Source organism: Triturus cristatus, chromosome 1_2 (genome assembly GCF_964204655.1).
Source record: "Triturus cristatus chromosome 1_2, aTriCri1.1, whole genome shotgun sequence".
Classification (NCBI taxonomy): domain Eukaryota; kingdom Metazoa; phylum Chordata; class Amphibia; order Caudata; family Salamandridae; genus Triturus; species Triturus cristatus.
The window spans coordinates 703367585-703389474 of record NC_140580.1 but is presented as its reverse complement, the minus strand read 5'-3'; the positions used below and the strand labels follow the sequence as shown (position 1 = coordinate 703389474).

General features: G+C 48.7%; 1 protein-coding gene across 4 annotated transcripts in view; it reads left to right on the top strand.

The window, feature by feature from the left end:
- Nucleotides 1-21890, top strand: part of DLG5 (discs large MAGUK scaffold protein 5) — a 1132805-nt gene that overhangs the window by 852261 nt on the left and 258654 nt on the right. For all 4 annotated transcript variants that reach the window (XM_085608570.1, XM_085608569.1, XM_085608568.1 and 1 more), the window contains one exon: nt 7599-7747. In XM_085608570.1, the coding sequence (XP_085464696.1) occupies nt 7599-7747 (149 nt within the window). The remainder of the gene's footprint in view (nt 1-7598; nt 7748-21890) is intronic.

Sequence of the window (21890 nt, the reverse complement as noted above, 5' to 3'; positions counted from 1 at the left end):
AAGATTATTAAAGGCCCAGTCAAAACGAAAGTTCTTTTGCCACGCATTGAGACGAAGTTCAAACCTTCCCCCACTGACCCACTTTACATCTGGAGACACCCAAAAGCTGTCTCCCTAGTGGTGAGAACTGCAAGGAAGAGGACGGCTTCCCAAAGTGCTGAAGATTGTGCCTCCCTTGGATAAAGAAAGCACTTACATGTGGCAGGGACAAGGATGGCAGTGGGGCATGCCAATCATTGGCAGGGTCAGGGTTTCTATCTTGGTATAACAGAGCCACCTGGGATGAAATGGAAGAATGAATGCCATATCTCCCAGAACAATAGAGGAAGAGAGGGGAAGACCTAGTTGAAGAGGGCAGACAGATTTCCAACGCAACCATAATTGTGACTCGGATAGCGCTGACACAGCTGTAAGAGGAATAAATTCCTCCATTATCCTACGTAGGTATGCTTGGATACACATCTCTAAGTTCAAGCCTGAGGTGCAGCAACACCTCCTTAATGCTCCATTCGATGGAGAACATCAGAGGTGGACTTGAAGTGAGTAAAAATATCAAAAATACACAGAGACCGCAAAATCCATGGTAGCTTTGCAGTCCTCTACCCATATGCCAGCAGTCCTTTCGGAAGTATCAGGGCAGAGCGGCTGCTAAAAACCACCACCTCTGCCACACACACCAAAAGCAACAGCAGCAATATCACCAGCAAGCAGGCAAAAGCTACTACAGAAGAGGTTTCAAACTGAGGTAGAAGAACTCCTGCGAAGGGAACCTCCACTTCCAAGCAATGACTCGCCACACATTCCCCCTGGACACAGACCACCTGTTGGGGGAAGTCTGCAGCAATTTCAACATTTGTGGCCAGAGATAACATCAGACCAATAGGCACTATTCATTATTAGCAACGGATACTGCCTAGAACTCGCCTCCCACCAACCAAACATTCGTCCTCGCAGACAAACCCTCAGCACACTTCACCTTCTCAAAGAAGGGGTGCCATAAAGCCTGTCCCACACAGGCATCAAGGCAAAGGGGTGTATTTGCTATACTTTGATACCGAAGAAAGATGGGACACTAAGGCCAATACTGGTCCTATGACCTCTCAATCTTTACATTGTGAGAGCACTTTCACATGGTGACACTACAGGATGTAATACCATTGCTACAAAAAGGAGACTTACTGACGCCGGTCGATCTGAAGGACGCATACGTTCACATATTGATGCACCTGACACATCACAGGTGCCTCAGATTTTCAGCAAGTGGTAGTCATTACCAGTTCAAAGTTCTGCCATTTGGGGTGACATCCGCCTGCGTATGTTTACCAAATGCCTAGAAGTGGTGGTAGCTCATTTAAGATGACTCAATAATCATCTGTTTCCATACCTCGACGATTGGATGATTAAGAGGTCAAACAGAGAGAGGTGTCTGCAAGATACACCGACCACCATCAATCAACCTCTTACACAGATTGGGGTTCACAATAAATGTCATCAAATCCCATTTACAGCTTTGAATATAACCTTATTTAGGAGCAATCCTCAATTTGATCTCTGCCACAGCATACCCAATTTCACTGAGGGTTCTCAATCTCTAGAACCCGCTGGCTGTTTTTCAGTCTCATCGTTGCCTGCCAGTCAGGATGGACATGCTCCTTCTGGGCATGATGGCCTCTTGTTTAGCAGAAGTTCCTCATGCCAGGTTACACATGTGCCCATTACAAAAGAGTTTAGCATCTCAGTGGTCACAAGCGTGGGGCGAGTTGGAGGATCTAGTTTCACTCCGGTTCCATCAGTCTCTGAATTGGTGGGGCACACAGAACATCCTCAAGGGCAGATGATTTTTGGGCCCAGTACCGCAAGTGACTATCACCACAGATGCATCCCTCATAGGGTGGGGTGCACACATGGAGGACATCACTGTCCAGAGCCTTTTCATCAAAACTCCACATCAATGAGCTGGAGCTTACAGCAATTCAGATGGCTCTGAAATCCTTCCTCCCCAACATATCAGGAAAGAAAATTCTTTTCTGGACAGACCATATGGCAGCAGTGTATAACATCCTGAAACAAAGGGAGATACTCACTACAGCTGTCCCAGCAAGCACAGACCCTTAGGTACTGGGCTCTTCAAGATCACATCACCTTCTGGCGGAGTATGCTATGGGAGTTGACAATTCAGGGGTAGACCTGCTAAGCAGGACGCAGCAAGAAGTTCATGAGTGGGAACTCTAACCTGGTATATAGACCCTTATGTGCTTGTGGTACAGCAGATAATTTGCTACCTGCTACACCTTCAGAAGTCACGATTAGCTTACACTTCCATTCGAGTGCACCTTGCAGTGATTTTGGCTTACCTGCAAAGTCAACTTTTCATTTACCAGTCATCAAAACTTTTATGGAAGGTCTGAAAAGAATAATGCTACCATGTACACCACCAGTACCTTTGTGGAATTTGAACATTGTTCTTACCAGCCTAATGTCCTCACCTTTTGAACCACTGCATTCTTGCCCGCTGCAGTTCCTCTCTTGAAAAGTGGTTTTCCTTGTGGTTATAACTGCCCTAAGAAGAGTTAGCAAAATGCATGCTCTAACTATAGCAGATACCTACTTTCAGGTTTTCCAGGTTAAGATTTGTCTTCGTGCAAATCCTAAATTTCTAACAAAGGTAGAGTAAAGTGGAGTACTTCTTTACAGTCAATGCATAGCATGTGTATCTGCAGGCAACACAAGATTTGAATGGAGTATGTTACTTGCCCTGTAAGTATCTATTCATAGCGTATAGGGTTGCTTATTCACATGCGCCCTCCCGGCAGGTATGCGATAGTGCCAGATGTATGTACACTTAAAAAAAATACTATCTATCTATCTATCTATCTATCTATCTATCTATCTATCTATCTATCTATCTATCTATCTATCTATCTATCTATCTATCTATCTATCTATCTATCTATCTATCTATAAAACATGTTCCCATGAGTCACAGGGACAACACTGATTTGCCAGGTCTAAACTGGGGTGGCATGGTGAGCAAAAGAATGATGGATTTAACCCAGATCTCTTGACTGGAGGTGAATGTTTTGACTTGTTCTGCATTCCGTCCATCAATTGTGTGTCATTTGCTTTCTCGCCCTAAGTGCGCCAGGTATGCTCAGACGTGAGTCCTGGGCTCACTGTGCCACTGGAATCAAGCTATCCTGGCTGAAGAGGGGTGAAACCCCGAAACCGGTCCTAGGATGCTTGTTTCCGGTCCAGGGAGGACCTGGCTTGGCAGTTCGGGCTGGACTATTCCCATGAGGCACAGGGTCAAGACTGATTTGCATATAGCCAGGTCTAAACTGGGGTGGCATGGTGAGCAAAAGAATGATGGATTTAACCCAGATCTCTTGACTGGGGGTGAATGTTTTGATTTGTTCTGCATTCAGTCCATCAATTGTGTGTCGTCTGTTTTGTAGAAGGCTGGCACTATTTCTGCTGAAAGAATGGGGCATTTCAGGCATTGTCCAACTTCTGTATAAGTTGCTTTGCAGTTTTAATTCATTGTACACGTGGTGCTGCTTGTGAGACTCTGGCATACATGTATTTGACTTCACTGTTGTAACAAGCAATCTTAATGCTCAATTTCCTCTTTCATAAAATGTGTGCTTCAACCAGAGTTAACAATATTCTGCTATATCAATGGCAAGCCCGTTCAACTATCCCTTCAGCATGAAAATATTCTCTAAAAATGCTTGCCAACTGGTCTTTTTTTAAATCAAACAACAAAGGTGATGGGGGGAAATGCATAGAAATATTTTAAACCACTGGCAGTTGCTCTGGGTAGCATTCCCACCCATTGTTTTTCTCCCACTGTGCCACTGTTAAGGAAATGGGTACTGACCCTGATACAAACTGAAGCAGTCTATCCTGAACTGCTAGACAAGGCCCCTTCCGGAAAGGACCACAAGCAAATCTTAAACGATTTTGACCTTGTTAGCTTCATCAGTGAGTTATAGCTTGGATCCAGTGGCACAGCATGCAAGCCCTGATGTCTGGACATACCCTGGAACCTTACATCAAACACAGGAAGTTGATGGGAGGAATGCTTGCAAATAGTATAAACCTCTGGAAATCACTCTGTGCAGCATTCCAACCCATTGTTTTTCACCCACTGTGTCACATTAGAAAGAGGGCCCAACTTACACAAATTAATTTTGGTCCATCTGAAACGAACCGAGCAAGACCCTCTCCAAAAGTGGACGCAAGCTATTCCAGACCAGTTCCAGCCTAGATTCCATATCTGTCCTGATGCCAGTTTCGGGATCGAAACTGCTTTTGGCCCGATACCTTCGGATGTCTAGTTATGAGATAACTAAAGCACAATCTCTGGTTTTGATAGGGACTTCCAACCCCATATTCCTCACATTAAAATATTCCCCATGCGTCAGACTGGATCCTGAAAATCTTGAGCAATACCTCTGCTATGTGCCGGTAGTGGCATAATTCTTCTCTGTGTCAGTCATGTGCATCGGAAGGCACACTGCAGTGCCTATATCGGCGCTACCCTGGTGCGCTGACATATGTTCCTTTAGTTCTGCTCAAACAACGTGGCTCCGGAGAGCTACCACAGTCATTTTTTTACCAATATTCTTTCGACGTTTTGCAGATGTTGTGTGAGCTTTAATTCCAGTATGCTAGAGCATCATGTCCCCTGCAAAACCTTCAGGGTTCAAGCCTTGCAGGGATTGCTACAGGCAGATGTCTTGTTTCCGATTCTCACCTGGTTTGTCGCTGGTGCCTGCGGTCGGGACACAACCCTAAGGCCTGCTTCGAGTGCAAGATGAGGCAGCCAAAGACAATTCGTGAGCAGGTGTAGATGCTCTTGGTGACACGGCAGAAGGCTCCTTCACGCTGCCATCATTCCTATGCCCATGGTAGATTGTGGGGACCATTCCTGCAAATGACCATCTTCGCACTCCAAGAAATCCAAGTTGGGTAAGTAAAAAAATTTCCAAGTAGTCAAAGCATTCTTCAATTTCACCTTCTTGACATTGTGCTACTAGGTCCTGCTCCTGCACTACACCTGTGGAGCGGGTGTAAAGGCCTGCTGTGCCCTATCCCAGGTTTCTCTGCAAAGGAGCAATGCCAGCCCTACTTCAGGAATTATACAACGTCATGCACGCCATCTTTGGCCACCAACTCCATCTGGTGCTCCTTAGGACCTCACAGAGCAGAAAGGTGCCGCTGCTGCATTACAGTCGGGCGAGTTCACCCTCAGTGTCAGCCAGGCCCCTCTGGATCTGGACTTATGCCTCAAGAGGTGCCTCCATCTACCTTGGTGCTGCTCAACAACGAGCTGATTGTTATCCCTGACACTGACCCGGTGCTGTTTAGGCCCTACCATCCCCTTGACTTTATATCAGTTGACACTTCTGAAGGTGGAGATGAGGAGAAAGTGTATGGTCCCCAGGAGGACCCTAATGTTGAAATTGGTTTGAGGATCTTGGTGACACCAGTTGCCTGGATACCTCCCCAGATTCTGGCATAGTTACCCCTTCAGGACCAGGTTCCGAATCATAGGACTCTGGTCTCCTCGGTGGCATCTCAGCTCCACATAAACTTGGTTTTGAGAGCTATTTGTTTTTTCATTGGAAGCCTTCCCTTCATCCATCAAAGGAAGGCTGGTTCAGGTGTTCCTGGACAACACCGATTCAATGTGGTACATCGATAAACATGGCTCGGTGTGGTTGTGGACCCTGTGCCAGGAGGCCCAGAGACTCTGGACATGGCTGGAACGTCACTAACTGAAAATATCACAAACCGAAACATGTAAATGTATTTATTTTTGTTGTCCTCATTAGCCTCAGATTCACCGTCCACAGCACTTCCATCCAAAAACCATTCCCTTATGCCGGGACAAGAGCGTCTGATACTGCCACACTTGACCAAAACCCTGCCAGTTGCACTACACCACATTTTCCCTTACTGTCTGTGTGGTTCGCAGTCTTAAAGCATAACTAGTGATCAAAAATGTCTCCTGTGCTGTATGAAGAAGACTTTATTCGGGCAGGACAGGAGGTAGATTAATCACCTGTAGAACTGAACACCCGATGATAACACTATCCACCTGAACACACAAGCGGAGTAACCATATACCGTGCACTGTGTTAGTGTGGTTGAGGGTCTCTGTTACAACACATGTGAGACTCTTGTTCTTTGTCCCTAGTGATTCATTCCCCTATGATTATTTACTCATCAATACTGGAAGCTGAATGTATCACTGCTTCTCTCTCCCTTATATTGATTCGGACTTGTTACATTACACTTGACTTGGTTCTCAACTCAAAATGTATGTAACAAGTTGTTTGATACCTTGGAGTACCAACTTTGGTTGCACTGTTCAGGAATTAGCACAGCTGAGGGGTCGGCATGTAGCCCTGTACTCACCACCGGGGCAACCATGTATTTCCACAGTAAAAACAACAGTTTCTCGTTTTTACTGTCAGGACACATAAAATACATGTCCCGGCCATGAAATATGCTACATCCTGGCTTAGGGCTTGGTAGGCCTGTCATAGAGGTAAGTTATGCATGTTTCAGAAGAACCTTTGACTTTGCCAGCAAAGTTGGGCTAGCAGTTCAAAACTGCTATTCCAGTCTGCAGTGGTAAACTGTCAGACTTGTTTTTATACGTTATTCTCAGCCAGGGTGTCACAGCCACTGCTGCAATCCCTGTGGTGACTCTAACTTACAGGGCCGGGGTACCATAATTACAGGTAAGTTAGCCTATGCCAATTGGGTATAACCAATGTAATAATCACGTTTTGGGGTCAGGGCACTGGCACTGAAGTCTGGGTAGCAGGCCCCAGTGTGACTCTGAGTCTTAAAACTAGCAGAATCAGTCTAAAAGCCTTTGGGTGACCATACAAAAAGAGGCATTTTCTTACACATGTCCCTACACATTTCCTTACACATTCTTAAAGATAGTTGGTGACTGAAAAAAGCAAACATTATGATAGGTCCATCAACTAATTTGAGTGCAAAAGTGAATAGGCAGAGTCCTTTCTAGGTTTTTTTCTCTCCCTATTAGATTATGCCATCCTCTAATCTAAATTCAAAATGGCAGTTAGAGCCCCTGGAAACCATACAGATAATTGGGCCTCTGATCAAGTGTGTTTGTTGTTGTAGTTTTTTGGGGGGGGGGTTTGTCACCTACATTGGGATTCTATGAATGTGTTCAGTTCAGGTAATTTAAAACATCCTTAACCTACTGTATGAAGGAATCTTTTTCACCTTTCAACAGAGAGCACACTGGTTCTGTTCTCCGTTGTCAATTACTTGTGGTTCTTATTGAAATTTAGAATAACGACCCTGGCATGAAGAGTAATATTTACAATAAAATGACATAACTACCCAAAATGTAACTCGCATGTATTACTGTTGCTGCTTGATATGAATGATTATTATTTATCTTGTTTACACACTGCATTTTATATGGCCACACGAGGGATAGATGTAATCTGTTATATGTCAGTGGCAGTGTCTAATTTCTGGGTAGTTGTGAGGATCAGAGGCTGTATTGCTTGGTTTTAAATGTTTTCTCGACATTTACATTTTAGTATGCCTCAGTGGACATGAAGAACAAAACTGCTGAGGAGGCATACCTGGAAATGATGAAGCCAGGACAAAATATTTGTGTGAAGGTCCAGTACATGATAGAGGAGTTCAATAGGATTAAGGGTTTACCAGGAGATGGATTCTATATCAGGTAATTCACACAAGAAGAAAGGTGCTGGGCAATAAATGATTATTGATCATTATGTCTACCGTAAGTGAATATCTGTTCATGGATCACAGATTCCCTTGATTTGGTGCTTGGGTTATTCATTGCTGTGAATTAATTCCAAATTATTATTTATTTATTATTATTTTTTAAACAATTTTTATTAACATTAATCTTGCACCTTGCATCATACAGGTTTCATTTTCAAGACACATTTCGTAATCACACCTGTTGGATTTAACATTGGTAAAAGCACTTTTTAGCAGCCATATGTCATCGTTACATACACCATAGGTAGCCTCCTGAAGGTATTCCCCTACGTGGACCCCGTCATCTCTAACAGTGAAGTGTACCCTATGTGTTATTCGCTTAGGTCGGACTCTGATCCCGACAGCGGAGGTTCGCATATATGACCCCTGAATGTGTTCCATTTTCCCCATATCCGCTGCCATCGCCGGGGGCAACCCCTTTTACCACATACCACCTTCTCCGCAACCATGGCGCCATCTATGTCACGACACCACCACGCGTGTGAGGGGGTTGATTGCGCCCCCCAGTGCCGTGCAATATTCCTCTTTGCCAATATTAGTCCTATGGTCACCCAGGTTTGGTCGGCGTGGTTGAGGTCTGTAGCATCCCATACATTCAATAAACACATCCGAGGCTCCGGGGGAACATCATGGCCGGTTACCCGGGAGACCGTTGCCATAACCTCCCTCCAGTATCCGGCAATGGCAGGGCAGTCCCATATAGTATGATTAAAGGTACCCTGGAGGCCGCATCTCCGCAGGCAAAGCGGATCATCCGCCCTCCCTTTTTTATGTAGTGTGGATCTAGTGTAGTATATCCTGTGCAGTATGTTAAGCTGCACCAATTTTCGTTTGGACGGGACCGCCACCTCCCGCGGGGACGCCGTCGCCTCCTGCCATTCGTGCTCATCCATGTCTCCTATGTCTTCCTCCCATTTCCTTTTAAGAAGTTCTGTGGGGTCTTTTTGATGGTTCACCAGCTTACGGTATGTCAATGATATAGCTTTCTTGGTCAGATGATCTGTGAGTAGGCGATCCTCGAGTGGGTAGGACTCAGGTGGGGTGGTCCCCTTAGGTATGGTGTGCCTTAATGCATGTTGAATTTGCAGAAATTTGAAATATTCCGCTTGTTTCATCTGATATTCTATCTGCAGCTGCTCAAACGGAACCACCTTACCCCGTTTCCAGAGGTCACCGACCTTGGAGATGCCTATCAGTTCCCACCCCGCAAATTCCCTACTGAGGTGCGTCATGCCTATCGTGGGGGAGACCCATAACGGCGTTTGTCTAGTGATCACCCCCTCCCAACCAAGCCTGTGCTGCGCCGTGTGCCATACATGTATGGTGTGTTTTGTGGGGCCCGTCAGTTTATTGTTCAGGGATTTATTGTATAAGGCATGGAGTACCCCCGTCACCCCCATCTTATGCCTATCCATTCGAAGAGCCGGATCATCTTGCAGCGCATGCAGCCATTGATTGACCACGTGAGCTGGGAGGCCCAGTAATATAAACGTATGTTAGGTAGAGCGATTCCCCCATCGTACCAACTCCTCATTAGTTTGCAGAGAGCTATGCGATGGGGCCCGCCCTCCCACAGCAGACTGCCCACCTCCACCTCCGCCTCCACCAACTTAAAGTAGGAGTCCGGAATCGGCATGGGCGTGTTTTGCAGTACATAAAGGAATCGCGGGAGGGCCATCATCTTGAACAGGGCTGCTCTCCCCAGCAAAGTCAACGGAAGGGAACGCCAGTGTTTGACATCGCTCCGAAGTCTGCTGAGGGGCGGAAGTAGATTGAGTTAAAAAAATAGGGCTGGGTCTGGTGTGATGTTAATACCGAGGTATCTGAAACCATTCTCCGCCACCGATATTGTTACACCTCTAGGGAGCTGTGGCATGGGTCCATGTAGGACGTAAAGTACTGATTTCGCCCAGGTGATCAAATAACCGGATAATCTACCATACGATTCACAGATGTCTAGTAGGCTGCCGATAGACCATTTTGGGCGCGTCAGGTATACCAAGATGTCATCTGCGTAGAGCGAGACACGGTCGTCCCAGCTCTCCGTCCACTTTAATCCTGTTATAACTGGATCCTGCCTAATCCATGCCGCCAATGGCTCCAGTACCAGGGCGAATAGTAGTGGGGAGAGAGGACACCCCTGTCTAGTTCCCCGTCCCAGCGGAAAGTCCTCCGATAGCCGTCCGTTCACCGCCACTTGTGCCAGAGGTTCTCTATATAACAAACGCACCCATGCACAAAATTTGGGCCCAAAACGCGCAAGCACTGCAAAGAGGAAGGGTCACTCCACGCGGTCAAACGCCATACTGGCATGTAGCGATATAATAACAGCATCTTCCTGAATGCAGGGCCCACTGGCCAGTATGCCATGCAACCGTCTAATATTCATCGCTGTGTTGCGCCCTGGCATGAAGCCAGATTGATCAGGGTGTATGAGCGCCCGCAAATGAGGCTGTAAACGTGCCGCTAACACCTTCGCTAGAATTTTTGCTTCCACGTTAAGGAGTGAGATAGGTCTGTAGGAGGTGCATTCATGAGGAGGCTTCCCGGGCTTCAGTATCGCTACCAGTGTCGCGACTCTCTGGTTACGGGGGAGTCTGCCCCCCTCGAGGCTGGCTTCATACATTTTCAGCAGGTGCAGAACCACCGTGTCTGACTCCCTCTTATATAACTCTATCGGAATCCCATTCGGCCCCAAAACTTTCCCAGACTGGAGGCCTCTAACGGCTAGGGCGACCTCTTCTATGGAGAGATCCGCCTCTAATGCACACGCGTCCTCCTCAGTCAATCTCGGAAGACGTATGTCTCGCAGGGATGCTAGGTTGTCCTCAACGGTGGCCGTTACCACAGAGGTGTACACTTTCCCGTAGTGCGTTGCAAAAGCCCTCACTATTTCGTCACAACCTCTCCAGTGGGCAGACGTATCTGCGCCCCCCATCTGCTGGCCCTCTCTTTTTTATCTAGCCACGCTAGTAGTTTGCCCGCCTTGTCTCCCACTTCATATATTGTATGTTGCGTTTTTGTAAGACGCATCCGGGCTGCCTCCCATCCCATAAATGGTCTCTATATGTTTGTTTAGCGAGGTTCAGTGCATGCGTGTTCGTATCGGTGGGATCGCGGCCGTGTTCCTTTTCTGCCTCGGTCACTGCCCCCTCAAGCTCTATCACCTGTTGCGCCGAGTTACGTTTGTGGGCTGTAATGGCCGCAATGGCCTGTCCACGTAGCACAGCCTTATAGGCCTCCCAGAGGATAATGGGTGAGGCAACCGACTTTGTGTTGTCTTGGAAGTAATGTTTCGTGGTTTTATGTAGGGTCTTGCGCACTCCAGGGATCTTAATATAGCCGGGGTGTATCGGAAAAGTGCGTCTCCGTCCTAGCAGACCTGAGGAGTAAGACAGCAACAGTGGCGAGTGATCAGATATACCCCTGGGGAGGTGCTTGACCGCCTGTAGTTTCTCGATGCATGCCGGGGAAGTAAGGAGGTAGTCGACACGTGAAAGACTGTTGTGTGCGCCAGAGTGATGTGTGTATTGACGTTCTGTGGGGTGTTGTATGCGCCAGGTATCCAGCAATCCCATTGCGTCTATGAAGTCGCGCAAGGGCGACGTAACTGCGCACCGCCCTCTCGGGGGTGCCTGTCCCACTCATCGTCTAATGTGGTATTGAAGTCGCCCCCTAGTATCAGTTCTCCAGGGGGTAAGCCTAGCAGAAAACTCTCCAGAGCCGGGAAGGCAAGGGAGTGCAATGTCGGGGGGATATATACTGTGACAAAATTGAAGTCGCGCCCTTCCCTCTGCCCGGCCATCGCAGCAAAGCGTCCTTGGTCGTCTGTCCACTTCCCTGTCACCACCAGGGGGCAACTTTTCCGGATGAGGATCTCAGCGCCCCTGGGACCAGCGGTAAACTCTGAATGTGCTATCATTTTAAAACCCCATCAATCGAGCGCCTTAACGGCCGTTCCCACTAGGTGGGTCTCCTGTAGGAGAACCACTGATGGAATATGCCTCTTAAGGTGTTGCAGCACTAGTCCCCGTTTAATTTTATTGCCCAGGCCATTCACATTCCACGACATCACTGTTAATGGGCTACCCGGGGTCTGGCAATCAGCCCTTTGCGAATTCGTAGTGGCCATTATAATGGTTGCTAATCATGTGTGAGACGACCTGCGCCAAGCTCAAATCCTGCAGTGTATCTACTCTGTCTGTTATAGTCTGAGTCGATAAACGTGTCTCGCGTGAGTAAATTCCCATTACCAACTGAAGGTGACTGACGAACCATAAACAGAAAAAAGAAAACATAAAAATCCAACAACCCACTAATAAACAACCACCCCCCTCAACTACACCCCCCCCCTGCTTCCCTGCCAGACGGATCCCGAACTACCCGCCACCCCAACATAGCAGAGTGCTTTAATCCCATCAACAATACTTGCGTGTAGAGGGGGAAGAAGTCCGAGAGCCGTCACAGCCCCCCCAGCCTCCACGACTGTCCCGCAACCATTGAAACTGTGCTCCGTCCCGATTCATCTTGTTACTCGTATGCACAGGGAGCATTTCTCGTAAGGAAGGAGCGGAACAACTAACATTCCCGGTGCCACCCATTCTCGGTTCCACCTTGCGGTGGGTTCATCTCCTACTCCTCATGTCACCGGACTCGTGGCAGGCGTCAACAGATCAATCCTCTGAGTCTGTACTTTTTGGACATGACTCTTTCCCTTCCTGTCGAGACGTCTGGGAACCCTCTTTTCCTTCTGTGTCATGTCGCTGCCGCCTCCTCGATCTGTCGGTACCACCCACATGCTGCCATCCCTCAATCCAGTCGTGGGCCTCCTCTGGCGTTTCAAAGAACCATGTCTTGCCCTGCGCCACCACTCTCAATTTAGCCAGAAACAGCATCGAGTATGAAAGTTCCTTGCGGCGAAGTTCTTTTTTCACCTCTATGAAACTTCTGCGCCGTTTAGCCACCACCGCTGTATAGACGGGGAACAAGGAGATCACGGAGTTCTGAATGCGCAATGGCGGCGCAACCCGTGCTGCTTGTAGTATTGCGTCTCGGTCCCTAAAGTTAAAGATACGGGCCACTATTGGTCTAGGGGGCGCTCCGGGCTGGGGCCTACCTCCTGGTACTCTGTGCGCCCGCTCCACCGAGAAGAGGGTGGAGATCCCTCTGGGCTGAAGTTTGGACTGTATGAGATCCTCGACATAGAGGTCCATGGCGGGGCTCCCTTCGCTCTTGGGAACACCCGTAATTCTGACGTTGTTTCGTCGGGAGCGCCCATCCTGATCGTCCAATTTTGACGCCATGAGTCTGTTTTCAGCCTCCAATCGACCGACCTTATGAAGCAGCGAGGCAGTGTCCGCAGCGAGGGATTTCGTCACATTCTCTACTTCCTTCACCCTGTCGGTCATTTTGGAAAAATCAGCTCGCAGGAGGGAAACATCCGTGGAGATCGAACCCACCGTAGACTGCACTTTAGTAAGAGCTGCCATGATATCCTCCAAGGTCACCTTGGGTGCTGCTCCGGAGTTCAGGGTCTCCTCCGACAGCCCCCCACGCTACGGCGGGTCCCCGAGTCCTTCGCGAACGCGTACTTATCGAGTTTTGCCTGCGCGGTCGTCCGCTGGCCCTTGCCCCCCATCGTCTTCCGGTCTGCGCAGTCCCGACAGGTAATCTCCGCCGCCTGTCGCTGGACCTGACGCCAAGCGCAGCCTGTCGGTTTTCCCTGTCTGACGGGCAACAGCCAGGCTGAGGGGTCCGATCTCACCGCTGTCTCCCACCTGCAGTGAAAGGCAGTGTCTGTTACTTCCCCTTGGGGGGGGGGGGGGGCGGGCTCTCAGCACCACCGCGAATGGGGCCGCAGGCGGTGCACCGCATACAGGGCCTTCCTGTCCACTCGCCCCGCGGGGCCCGCGCAGGCTGACGTCCGTCGGCTGTGGGTCCCTGGAGCCTCCTCCGCCCTATTGAGGCTGCCGGTCACACGTCACCAATTTCGAAAGTGCAGATAGCCCTTTAGGGGCCCCCCGGAGCGTATCCACAAGGGGCGCCCCGGATTGGTTGATTGGCGCAATATAGTCCCGAGGGGCCACAGCGGGACCGAGTCTGTAGGGGCACTCTCCCCCCCCAAAGCCCGCTGTGCAGGTGGCTCTCCCGCAATGCACCCTCCCGGGGCACTCACTGTCCAGCAGTCCCAGCACGCGTCTGCTCTCGATCCCACCGAGCGCCGGTGGCGACGCAGGACGACTCCGACGCACCCCCTGCCTCCAGTGACGATCCGGTGCGGGCCGCCACTTCTCCGGCGTTGGGGGCACCCGTCCGTCCTTCTCCTTCGCTGCTGTCCCCCACAGAGATCCTGGAGGGCCGCGTCTCACCCCCGCCGCCGGATCGCCCTGCCAATGTTCGGGTCGACTTCCAAATTTAGGTCCCGGCTGCAGGCTCCCAGCAAGGCCGCCACCTTTCCCTCGGTGTCAGCAGCGTCAACGGTCACGGGACGGCCTCAGGGTTGGATCGTTCATTGCCCTCTCACCCTCCAGTGTGGTTGCTAGTCTGTGGGGCCGGATAAGTGTACGGATGATGCCTCGGATCGTCAGGGGAACTTACACCGCTCCCGGAGCTTCGTTAGTTCGCGGCCATCGTTGTTGGCTGCAGGCCACGCCCCCCCAATTCCAAATTATTTAATTGTTGGTGACTGAGAATTGCGTTTCTGATTGTAAAATATTTAAGTTTCCAAAAAGTTAGTTGCCTTCTTTGAAACACGGTGGGTGGACGAAGCAGTTCTGCTAGAGGAAGCAAATGCTCCAGCAGCACAATTCTCCACTCAAACAATTAATATGAAAACAGAAAACAGTCAGTGAAACACATAACTTTTTTGCATTGGCAGTGTATTTTAATCATTTCTCTATCATATAAACAGGGTTGTGTTTGAGCCCCCACTCTATTCAACTTGTTTTTAGGGGACCTTATCCCGATCCTCAATAGCTGTAACTCTCATGCACCCAAATTAGGAGGGCTATTATTACCGCGTCTTCTCTATGCGGATGACATAGTCCTAATCAGCCATACAAAAGTAGGGCTGCAACATCTTGTGGCTACTACACAGGGATATTTGGATGCAAATGAACTGACAATAAACCTGGAGAAAACACAGACAATGACAATCAGTAAGAAAAGGAAAAATTCTTACACCAGGTTTTGGAACAATACCCGTATTGAGGACACGGCAGTATATAAATATCTAGGAGTAAAAATTGACAACAGCGGACAGTTTACTGTTCAGAAAGCCAGCATTAGAGGTAAAGGCTTTACTTCAGCAATCTCTTTAACCCCTTCAGTGCCCGCCCCTTTCCCCGCCCTGTGCCGGCCGTTGTATTAGCGGGCGGGGTCTATGACGAGCTGGACTCGTCATGGGCACAGCGCCACCGCGGCCCATGACGAGTCCTGCTCGTCATGGGCACTGAAGGGGTTAAAAGCATTAAATAGTAAACTTACTGGCCCATTTCTCCTGCCTCTGACACAAGTAATACGAGCCAAACTCTTGCCAACAATTACTTATGGGAGCGAAGTACAGAGAGGCAGAGATACCAAGATTCTGGATAATACAGTCACAGCTGCGTATAAGATTATTTTTTGCCTGCCCAAACACACCTCACCGGCTCAAATTAGGCTAGAGTTTGGCATCCAGAAACATCTCCTGGCAAGACAGGGAGCGTACATAACTGCTTGGGACAAAGTGCAAAAAACTAAACAAGGAACCTTAAACGATTATCTATGGATGGAACTAGAGCAAAACCCAGCCTCACCATCCTCCAAGTATCTGAAAAAGAGCCTGGCGAATCTCGGCTTACATCAGCTTTGGGATACCCCCACCAATCATATAACACCTAAAAAACTGGTTAGGAAAACAATTAAACATCTTTCTTAGGCTGAAGACAAGGCATCCCTTGCTAAAAGCTCTCACGGTTGGATGACCCTAAACTCCTATTCCACACAAGCACCACAGAGCTATCTTGAATTGGGCTATTCAAAAACTACTAAATTGAAGTTTTTAAAGTACAGGTTGGGCCTGTTACCCTGTATCTGGCATTTCCCACACTGGTTTAAGAATAAGGCGGGATCCCTCTGTCGCTTATGTGGCACGGCGCCTGAGTATATGCCGCATTTGTTTTGTTCCTGCGACAAATTGTTGGAAGAACGAAAACATCTGCTAAAATTTCAATTTAACCAACGAGGAATACACTCACGAAGACAAGCAGTTCTTGCCTGCTTCGCACCCCACGATCCGCAGTTGAACTGTAGTTTTGTGAAGTTTATGAAGGTGGTGGAAAAGAAAATGCCAAGACTTGACTCTTAATTGCCTCTCAGATAACATTACAATACAAGTTATATCTCACTCTATTAATGGTCATCTAAAAAATTTATATTTTATGATTTTGAATTGTAAATGAAAAATTGAGACAGGTGATATACCGTTTTATGTATGTAGATGTAATTTTAATGTTTGTAGTGATATACAGTTCTTGCTTGTAGATGTAATTTTAATGGTTGTATTGCAATGGTTTTAATTAACTATGCAAATAAAATTACTTAATTACTATCATAGAATCAGAAAAGCCATCAAATTAGGAGGATGTCATTTTAGGTTTTTGGAGAAAAGTCTAACTTCTAAAAAGTACCAGGTTGACAGTTCATGCAAGTCAGAATGCCAGCGTTGCAAACACTACATGAAACTTTAGTGGAAGGAAGGTTGGAAGGAGTGAGACTTAGGAGAAAAGTAAAAGGCACATTGATCATTGGTAGAAGACCAGTTATATCTGTGTTGATTGTTTCGGTTACATGCATTAGCAGATTGAGAAACGGCCTACAAATGAGGTTTCCTGTACTATTGTTCTATAACACATTGAATCGGTTATTTTTTTCCAGCATGGGATGCTCCCTATATTAGTACACCTTAGAAGCCTTCCCTGCAGTTGTATAGTGAACCAAGCAATCTGATGGAAACTTCTAGCCACAGATTTCTTACCTTAGAATCTGCATCAGACTGGATCTGGAAATGTTTTCTGAGCAGTCCCCTTGTGTACCGGTAGGTTGTGTCAATCAGCTCCGTGTCGTCCTCATCTGTGGCAGAACGGACATATGTGGTGCATACATAGGTGTCACCCTTGCACGCTGACCTCAGCTCATTCTTATCTGCATGTGCTGGTTCCCTTGCTTGGATCTCCCGCCCCCTTTTTGGTCTTGAAAAATGATGCGGACGGCTTTAGTAAGGGATACTTTTTGTCGTTTATTGGTCAGCGTTTGTTAGGGTCACACACGCTGTCCGCAGAATCTTAGTAAGTCTTAAGGCCACCGGGAATGGAATAGACTCTTCTTGCTTGACTACTGCCGTCGTCGTCTAGGGTATTAGGGTCCTTCTTCTCCCGGCGACCGGCACTTGAGGACACCCAAAAGAAAAGGGAAAACAATAGAAGATACTTAGGCTGGCGTCCACAGTACACGAGAAAGGGGGGGGGGGGGGGGAGTGCACACCGTCACCAACCCTGCTGTGCTGTGCCTATCGTGTAGGGGAGTTTGTGCTCGACTCAGGTGTGCCCCTTATGCGTGTCCACAACCCCTGTAATATTGTAGAGCATACGCCCGTCACTTGCCTGCTTCCACGACCCCCATGGGCCGTGGCGAGGGGAGACCCAGTCTCCTTGGAGATCAGTGGTCCCGAGGGCAGCGCTCCTTGAGCTGTTTCTTTCGGCGTCGCCTCCCTCCCGATCCGGAGGTCGATTCTCCTGGGAGGTCCCTCTGCATCCAGCGAAGGTCTCGTCCGTTCCGTGTTCTCTCTCGCACGCTCTCCACTCTTCACCGTTTTCCGCTCCTCCTGTCCACTCGTCGTGTCCGTCTTCCTCCTCTCTGCTTTCCGCTTTTGTCGACACGTCCGCCCAGCCACCGGAGTCCGCTAGACCGCTGACTCCATTTCCGGGTGTGTTGGCGGTGGCCATCTTGGGTTGGTTGCCGCCGCTGCCGCTGTCGGATGGTCGCGCATCATCACACTGCCTTCCCCTCTGGAATGGACGATCGGGCCATTCCAGGACAGGGTACCGAGAGAGATAGTCTGCATTCGTCTGGAGTTTCCCAGGTAGGTGTATGGCCTCAAAGGTGAAGGGCTGTAATGAGAGAAACCAACGTAAGATTTTGGGGTTCGAGTCTTTATGGAGGGCTAACCAGGTGAGAGGGGCATGGTCGGTTAGCAAAAGAAAAGAACGTCCCAGGAGGTAATATTGAAGGGATTCCATAGCCCATTTGAGAGCGAGGCACTCTTTTTCGATTGTGGCGTACTTAAGTTCTCGAGGGTATAGCTTCCTGCTGAGGAATGACAAGGGTCGTAAATCACCCACTTCGTCTGGTTGTGACAAGACGGCACCAAGGCCTCTTCCAGAGGCATCTGTTTGGAGGACAAACGTCTTCTGAAAGTCTGGGCAGACGAGGACGGGGGCAGTACAAAGGGCTCTTTTTAATTGTTGGAAACTTCTTTCTTGGGAATCAGACCAGGGAACTCGATTTCCTGTGTGGGCTTTGGTCAAGAGGTCGGTGAGAGGACTGGCGATGTCAGAAAAGTGTGGTATGAACCTCCTGTAATAGCCCACCAACCCGAGGAAGGAACGAACACCCTTCCTACAGGATGGTCGGGGTATGTTGGAGATGGCTTCGATTTTATTTACTTGGGGTCTTGTACACCCTTCCTGTATGTCATACCCCAGATATTTGATGTGGTTGGTGCAAAAGGTTGTCTTTCGTGGGTTGAGTGTAAGGCCGGCTTGTTCTAATGTTTTTAGGACGGCTTCTAGATGTCGTAGGTGGGTGTCCCAGTCAGGGCTATATACTACAATATCATCTAGGTAAGCAACAGCGAATTGTTGATGCTGCGCTAATATGGTGTCCATCAAGCGTTGAAAAGTAGCGGGGGCCCCGTGGAGACCAAAGGATAGAACCTTAAATTGATAGAGGCCTGAGGGTGTGGAGAAAGCCGTTTTTTCTCTGGCTGTAGGAGTCAACGGGATCTGCCAATAACCTTTTGTCAGGTCGATGGTGGACATTACTCGGGCATCCCCTAGTCTTTCAATTAACTCATCTACTCTCGGCATGGGATATGCGTCGAATTGGGATACCGCATTCACACGGCGGAAGTCTATACAGAAGCGGATGCTGCCATCCGGTTTTGGTACAAGTACAATTGGCGAAGACCACTCGCTGTGTGAGGGCTCGATTATGTCGGTCTGCAACATGTCTTGTACCTCCTGATTTACTGCCTTCCTCCTGGGTTCCGGAATGCGATATGGCTTTAACTTAACCGGTTGGGAGGTTTTAGTGATTATGTCATGTTCTACTAAGGTGGTTCTCCCTGGGGTCCCTGACAAAACGGATGAATATTTAGCACAAAGGGACATAATCTGATGTCTTTGTATGTCCGTTACCTGGGCCCCTAGCTGTATGGGAGTGTCTTCTTCCAGTTGTTGGGGAGGAAAGGTGACTTCTAACGGTCTGTCCACGGAAATGTGGTGGATGGGGATGTCTGCGGTTGAAGTGTCAGATTGGGCTTCTTCCCATGCTTTGAGCAGATTAACATGGTATATTTGACCAACATCTCGTTTATGCGGTACGTCTATCTTGTAAGTGACAGGAGTTACTTTTTGTAGGACCTCATAGGGGCCTTGCCAAGTGGGTAGGAGTTTCTTTTCGGTTGTTGGTAGGAGGATAAGTACCCGATCCCCGGGTTTAAATTCTCTGAGTTTGGCATGGCGGTTGTACTGTTGCTTTTGTCTCATTTGTACTTTTTCCATATTCTTGTGCACCTCTTCCCACAGGGAGGACAAAGTCTTTCAGGGAGGAGGAGTACTGAAGCAGGGGTTTCCCTTCATCCTCTTCCTCAGTCCACTGTTCTACTGCCATATCTAGGAGTGTTCTGGGACGCCTCCCGAACAGAAGCTCGAACGGAGAAAATCCAGTCGAACTTTGTTCGTGTGTCCTGATGGCAAACAGGACCAAAGGCAGTTGGCGGTCCCAATCTCTACCCGCTCTGTCTATACTTTTTCTTAGAATAGTCTTAATAGTCCGGTTGTACCTCTCGACCAGAGCGTCTGTTTGGGGATGGTACACCGATGTGCGAATTTGTTTCACCTTAAGTATGGAGCACACCTGCTTCATCAATCGGGACATAAATGGTGTCCCTTGATCAGTTAATAACTCCAGAGGAAACTCCATCCGGGAAAAGAAAGACACCATGGCATGGCTGACAGCTGTGGTTGTGGTGGAGGATAGAGGAATAGCCTTGGGATATCGTGTTGCATAATCCACGAGTACTAATATGTACTGATGCCCTCGGGCTGACGGGATCAGGGGTCCAACCAGGTCCATCCCTACTCTTTTGAATGGTACGTCTATGATCGGCAGGGGTTGCAGTGGCGCTTTGGGTATAGAAGGAGCGTTTATTAACTGACATCTGGGACAAGCTGCACAGTAACGGGCTACCTCTTGGTATATCCCGGGCCAATGGAACCTAGGTAACTGATAACGTAAGGTGTGTTCTTTGCCGTAGTGTCCCCCTCCCGCTTGGCCATGTGCTAGACACAACACCTGCTCCCTAAATGGACGTGGAACTAGCAGTTGTTCTTTTCGGTTACCCCATTCTTGGGAGACCCTGTAAAGGAGCCCCTTGTTCACCCAAATGAAGGGGCCTACCTTGTCTGGCTGGTCTTCCTGAGCCTGTTCCCAGGCGTTTTGTAGTGTTGTATCCTCTCTCTGGGCCGTTCGGAAGCTTCGTCCGGGTCCTTGCGGGGTTTCTTAGGAGGTAAAAATAGGTGGGGATAACACATGCTTTGTCTGTAAATACAGGGCCCGTTCTCCTCTTTTCTCTCTACGTGTTTTTGGTGTTCTAGGGGTTGTCGCGTGTATCTCCACATCGTGGAAAGGGGCATCGGTTAACCATGTCACTGGAGTTCGGGAGGGGGAGTTGACTTGTAGATATTCATGGAATCTAGGGAGATCTGTTCCCAGTAGGACTGACTCTGGTAGATTTGATACCACCCCCACTTTCCTCAGCATGGACTCTCCCTCTATGTCCATCAGAACTTCTGCAAGGGGGTACAGTTTCTTTTCGCCATGGACACAAGTCACTTGTATGGCTTCGTTGTCCCTGAGTTCGGAGTCCCGTATAAGAGTCCTATCGACAACGGTATGATGGCACCCTGTGTCTAGAAACGCTAACACCGGTTTCCTATTAAGGTGTATCCTTTTTCTATATCTTTCGGGGGGCTGCCCTGTCACCATGACCCGACCCTGAGTATACCCTACCTCCATAGGTTCCGGAGGGGAAGGACGGGAAGGGCAATGTCTCGCTATGTGTCCCCACTCGGCACAGTGAAAACATTGTGGCCCTGGTGGGGTCGGACCGGGAGGGATTGGTTTCAGTTGGGGCCTCATGAAAGATTGACTTTGGGGCTCGGGGAAAGGCGGGGATGGTTTGTTTGGTATTTTTGGGGCTCCCGACTGAGTCCTATTTGAAGGGGCTTTAAACTCAGGAGAACGATGATATGCACACGCCAGATCAACGGCGACTGCCACCGAGAGATTGGGATGTTGTTTGATCCAGGCCCTAGTATTATAGGGGAGGGCTCCCAGATATTGTTCGAGGTAGACGTTTTCGGTGATGTCATCTGGGGAGATGAGGTGGGTTGTAACCAGCGATTACCCAGATCCCTAGTCCGGTAATACAGAGCCCTGGGATTATCCCCCACAGTCCATTTTTCTTTTCTGAACCGTGACCGGTAATACTCTTGGTCACAACCTAGTCGTTCTAGGATAGCCCTTTTTATATCCACGTAACTGGTAACCCCGGCCGGATTGGCAGCTTGGTAGGCAGCCTGTAATTCTCCTGAGAGCAACGGGGTGATATATTGACCCCATCGCTCGGGCGGCCATGCAGCTGTGGATGCGACCCTTTCAAAATTTACAAAGAAGTAGTCCGGGTCATCCCCTTGCTGGAATTTCTGGAGTACCGATCCTGGGACATTGGGGTGTACTCGGGCGCTTGCTATGGC